General features: G+C 53.0%; 1 protein-coding gene across 3 annotated transcripts in view; it reads left to right on the plus strand.

Moving 5' to 3' along the window:
• Window positions 1–4,784, plus strand: part of Il4r (interleukin 4 receptor) — a 29,323-nt gene that overhangs the window by 12,543 nt on the left and 11,996 nt on the right. For all 3 annotated transcript variants that reach the window (XM_021200003.1, XM_029544808.1, XM_029544803.1), the window contains 3 exons: window positions 330–505; window positions 1,356–1,443; window positions 2,872–3,013. In XM_021200003.1, coding sequence (XP_021055662.1) covers window positions 1,374–1,443; window positions 2,872–3,013 — 212 coding nt within the window. In that variant the 5' untranslated portion in view covers window positions 330–505; window positions 1,356–1,373. The remainder of the gene's footprint in view (window positions 1–329; window positions 506–1,355; window positions 1,444–2,871; window positions 3,014–4,784) is intronic.

Below are 4,784 nucleotides of genomic sequence, written 5' to 3' on the forward strand. Positions count from 1 at the left end.
ATAGAGTTTATTAAGGGCATGGGGAAGGGAGCTAAGAAGGTAGTAGAGGCAGACAAAGAGAGAGTAGAGAAGTAGAGGGGTAGAGGCTGGCCATGAGCATGTGAAGAGAGGGGGGGAAGGGAATGGGGATAGAGGGGGGAAGGAGTGAGGGGACAGAGTGGGAGCAAGAAGGCAAGAGACCAAGAGAGAAGCAAGAGGGCAAGAGGCTCGAAGCCCTTTCTTGGCTTTCCCACAGCTTAGCCAGGCTTCAGTGCGTCACACAGGCTGTTGACATTTGAAGTTGACAGGTACAAGGGTTATTTTCATGACTCATTTTACTTCATTGTTAGGTTCTGGCTGGATTTCTTGAAGCTGAGGAGAAGCAGAGGGACCTGGCTTCTGATTTTGGATCTGCGTGCTTGCTAGTTCTGGGGCCTGCTGGACTAGTTCCTGAAACCTAGGACTTGGGGTTTGCACCTGCTTTTCTTTTGAAGTTGCTGGAGAGGGAGCCCAGGACATTGTGCAGGTGAGCCAGGTATTCTGACACTGCAGGATTGTTGATGGCATGAGCCACTGGTGGCTGGAACTGGATGCGTGTATGACTGGGTGTCCACCTTGGGCCTTACTTCCTCTCTGCAGCTCTGCCAGGCCCAGCCTGACAGACAGGTCCACGCAGCAGAAGGAGGCAGAACTCCAGAGGCTGAAGAACACAGCTGTGGGCTCACAGCTTCTCAGGGGAAAAATGGGTCTGGGACTGAAAATTTAGATACAGCCTCCAGATAATGACCCAGGGGTTGCGGGGTGGGGTGGGGTGGGGGAGGACTGGGTACTGACCCACTGATGCAGGGGTCACTGAGGACTGACCCACTGCAGGGAGGGGCACTGAGGACTGACCCATTGCTACGGGGAGGGCATTGGGGACTGACCCACTGCTGCGGGGAGGGCACTGGGGACTGACCCACTGCTGCGGACGGACGGAGGGAGAACTGACCCACTGCTGTTCATAGAATGGCCTACAGCTCCCCACTTGCAGGGCTTCTTTCTCTCCCATCCTCCCTCCCCGCTTCTTTTCTTCTGCTTTGAGCATCTTCCTCCCGAATGCTGGGGGTTGGAACCCAGGACCTGGAACATACCAGGCAAGCCTGCTGGATTTGTGTGTTCATTTAAGCTTCCAGGACCTCTAAGATGTGGCTGTTAGTGGATGGCCACTTAGCAGACAGGGAAACTGAGGCACTAGGACAGGCAAACAAAGAGAGGTAGTCTCTTGTGCTCTGTGTGCAGAGGGCACAGAGACATGGGGGAGGGAGGCCATGCCACAAATTAAGTGAGCCCTGCTGACCCCCCGGATTAGCATCTGCCCACTCTTCTTTCTGCAGGCACCTTTTGTGTCCCCAATGGGGCGGCTTTGCACCAAGTTCCTGACCTCTGTGGGCTGTCTGATTTTGCTGTTGGTGACTGGCTCTGGTAAGACACCACCCCTCACTCATTCATTCATCAATCACTAATGACATGTCAAGGTCCTGCAGTCCATCACGGACTAGAACAAAGCCCTTGTGGGAACTGGGGGGGTGGGGGAGGGAGGGTGCGGAAGCAGCCGATGACAAATCACCATGACTAAGTTATTTTCATTGACACTAATTTAAATTGGAAATTGGGGCTGTCTGGGAATTGAGTAGAAAATAATTTGAGTTGTATACCAAAGGTTATCAAAAGATGGTGGGAAAACGCAGCTCAGGACTGAGTAAGGGAGGCTTGGGGGACTGGGTGGAGAGGCAGGGGGCGTTGCACTTTAAAACAGGGTGCACAGGGACAGTGGTGTCAATTTGGAGGAAGGCAGGGGAGGGCACGCCAGTGTCTGCGGTGCGTTCTTGGTGAGGCCCCCAGGGAGAGCCTGCCTGGCATGGGTTGGGAGGATGTGTCGCAGGGTCATTGAGTCAGAAGACCTTGCAGAGTCTGATCAGAAGAACTGAGTGAAGGCCAGGGTGGCTCGGAGATCTGGAAAAGAGGAAGAGTTTCTAGATCAATCCAGAAGGTCAGCATGAAGACACATGGGAACTGACTAGAAGGTTTCTCATCCATGTGGCCAGGTGTGGCTTACACCTGTCAGCCTAGCACTGGGGAGACTGACACAGGAGGATTGTGAGTTTGAGGCCAGCCTGGACTACATACTAAGTCTGAGGCCACCCTGAGGTAACTATGGAGATACTGTAAAAACAAACAAACAAACAAAAAACCCAAACAAACAAATAGACACACAAATTCTACCCCAAGCCCAGACAAAGGCAGATTATTCCTGTGTGATGGGGAAGCCCAGGGTAGCTGTGGGAGGAGAGGGTTCAGGGGGTTAGGGTTTTGTTTCCTGTATGAGTACTTCCTGCATGGTGGACCACACCCACTGGCATGTGTATTGCGACTTTGTCTGGACAGTGGCCATGTAGGGCTTGGGTCAAAAAGCTCTTACAAATACACACACACACACACACACACACACACACACACACACACACACCACATCTGAATTCCTGGCAGGGAGCTGATGGATAAGTGCCTGTCCCCTCCTCCTTCCCTCTTTCCTGCTCTTCCATTGGCTAAGCCTCTTGGGTACCAAAGGGTAAGAGCCTGAGCCGTACAGATTGCAGGGTCAGTCTCTTGCCTCAATGGGGAAGGGGGTTGGGGAAGGAGATGTGGGGGTCGGGGTGGACAGTACTATAGGACACCACCTCTTCCTCCTTGTGCTTTAAAGTGGTGCTTCTGAGGGAGAGTGGCACTTACGTAGGTGTGTGCATGTGCAGGCATGTGTGTCATGATCCTGTTTGCACTAGCCTCCCTCTGACCTTAGAGGGGGGAGCCCGTGGCCATGACACCACTGATCTGGCCATTCTGTCTCTGCAGGGAGCATCAAGGTCCTGGGTGAGCCCACCTGCTTCTCTGACTACATCCGCACTTCCACATGTGAGTGGCACCTGGATAGCACTGTGAACTGCAGTTCTCAGCTCCACCTGGACTACAGGCTGCTGCTCTTCGAGTTCGCTGTGTAAGTGGGGTAGGGAGGCAGCACCCAAGGCCTGTCCAGGCCTTTGCTATTCCAGGTGAGCACCAGCATATGTTGTGCTGTATGCTTGCGGCAGCTTACTGGGTGGCGTCTGAGGCGGAGCCAGGTCTGGGATAATGTATCCAGCGTGATAATACAGTTGAGCAGAACTTGGAGCTTGGTGGTGCAGATGGTGAGGTGGGAGGATCAGCACTTCAAGGCCCACCTGGGCAATTCAGTGAGATTCTGTCCCAAAACTAAAAAGTGAAAGGCCTGCGGGTGCAGCTCAGTGGCACAGTGCTTGTCTGATGGATGGCCTTGAGTTCTGTTACCAGCCCTCCAACCCACCCCCAGGATACAGAGGACACTGTGAAGACTCTGGATCACTGTCCCTGTGTCCTGTGGTTGCAAAGTTGGACTGGACCGGTATTTCTCAAACTTTTGCACCTAAAGTTAGCCAGGGCTAGAGTGACATCCTGTCTCAAAGAAATTTGGCAAGATGGCTCAGACAATAAAGGCATGTACCTGAGGGCTTGAGTTTCATCCCCAGGATCCACGTGTTAGACAGAGAGGACCATGCAACCGTTTGACTGGTGACCCCTGAGCATGCTCAACTATGGGACAAGACTGTGTGGAATTTGTGATGAAGGTGCAGGGTTGGTGTCACGGGGTTGCTCTGGGGCATTCCCTGGCATCTAGGTGTTCTGTGAGTACTGTGCCTAAGGCAAAACGTAAGTCCATAGATCCAGTGCTCAGTAGCATCCGGAGATGCACAGACACTGCCCTAATGCCTGTGAGGTGGTCCTCCATCCTCCTATTGCCTCAAGGCAAGTGAGCGGGGCTTTTGCACATTGGCACAGACCAGGCACTGACAAACTGTGGACCTCAAGTCAATTGGCCACTACTTGTTTTGTGTGTGTGTGTTGTGTTGTGTTGTTTTTTGAGATAAGGTCTCTCTACATAGCCCTGGTTGTCTTGGAACATGCTATGTAGACCAGACTGGGCTCACACTCACAGAGGTCTGCCTACCTCTGCCTATGCTGGAATAAAAGGTGTGCCCAACCACAGCAGGCAGACTACTGCTTTTATGAATAAAGTTTTATTAGCATACACCATTGCATTCATTTATGTCTTATCTATGGCTCCTTTGGAGCTACGTCAGCAGTTTGTTTCAGTGACAGAAATTATATTGTCTTCAAAAGCCTTCAGCTTCCTGTCTGGCATTTTATAGAAATGGAGCTTTGGCCCTTGGTGTGGTCTGTGACATGTGGGTGTCCTGGTGTGGTCTGTGACATGTGGGTGTCCTGGTGTGGTCTGTGAGATGTGGGTGTCCTGGTGTGGTCTGTGACATGTGGGTGTCCTGGTGTAGTCTGTGACATGTGGGTGTCCTGGTGTGGTCTGTGACATGTGGGTGTCCTGGTGTGGTCTGTGAGATGTGGCTGTCCTAGTGTGGTTGTGATATGTGGGTGGCCTGGTGTGGTTGTGACATGTGGGTGGCCTGGTGTGGCTGTAACATGTGGGTGTCCTGGTGTGGCTGTGACATGTGGGTGTCCTGGTGTGGCTGTGACATGTGGGTGTCCTGGTGTGACTGTGACATGTGGGTGGCCTGGTGTGGCTGTGACATGTGGGTGGCCTGGTGTGGCTGTGACATGTGGGTGTCCTGGTGTGGTCTGTGACATGTGGGTGGCCTGGTGTGGCTGTGACATGTGGGTGGCCTGGTGTGGCTGTGACATGTGGGTGGCCTGGTGTGGCTGTGACATGTGGGTGGCCTGGT

Source organism: Mus pahari, chromosome 1 (assembly GCF_900095145.1).
Source record: "Mus pahari chromosome 1, PAHARI_EIJ_v1.1, whole genome shotgun sequence".
NCBI classification, from domain to species: domain Eukaryota; kingdom Metazoa; phylum Chordata; class Mammalia; order Rodentia; family Muridae; genus Mus; species Mus pahari.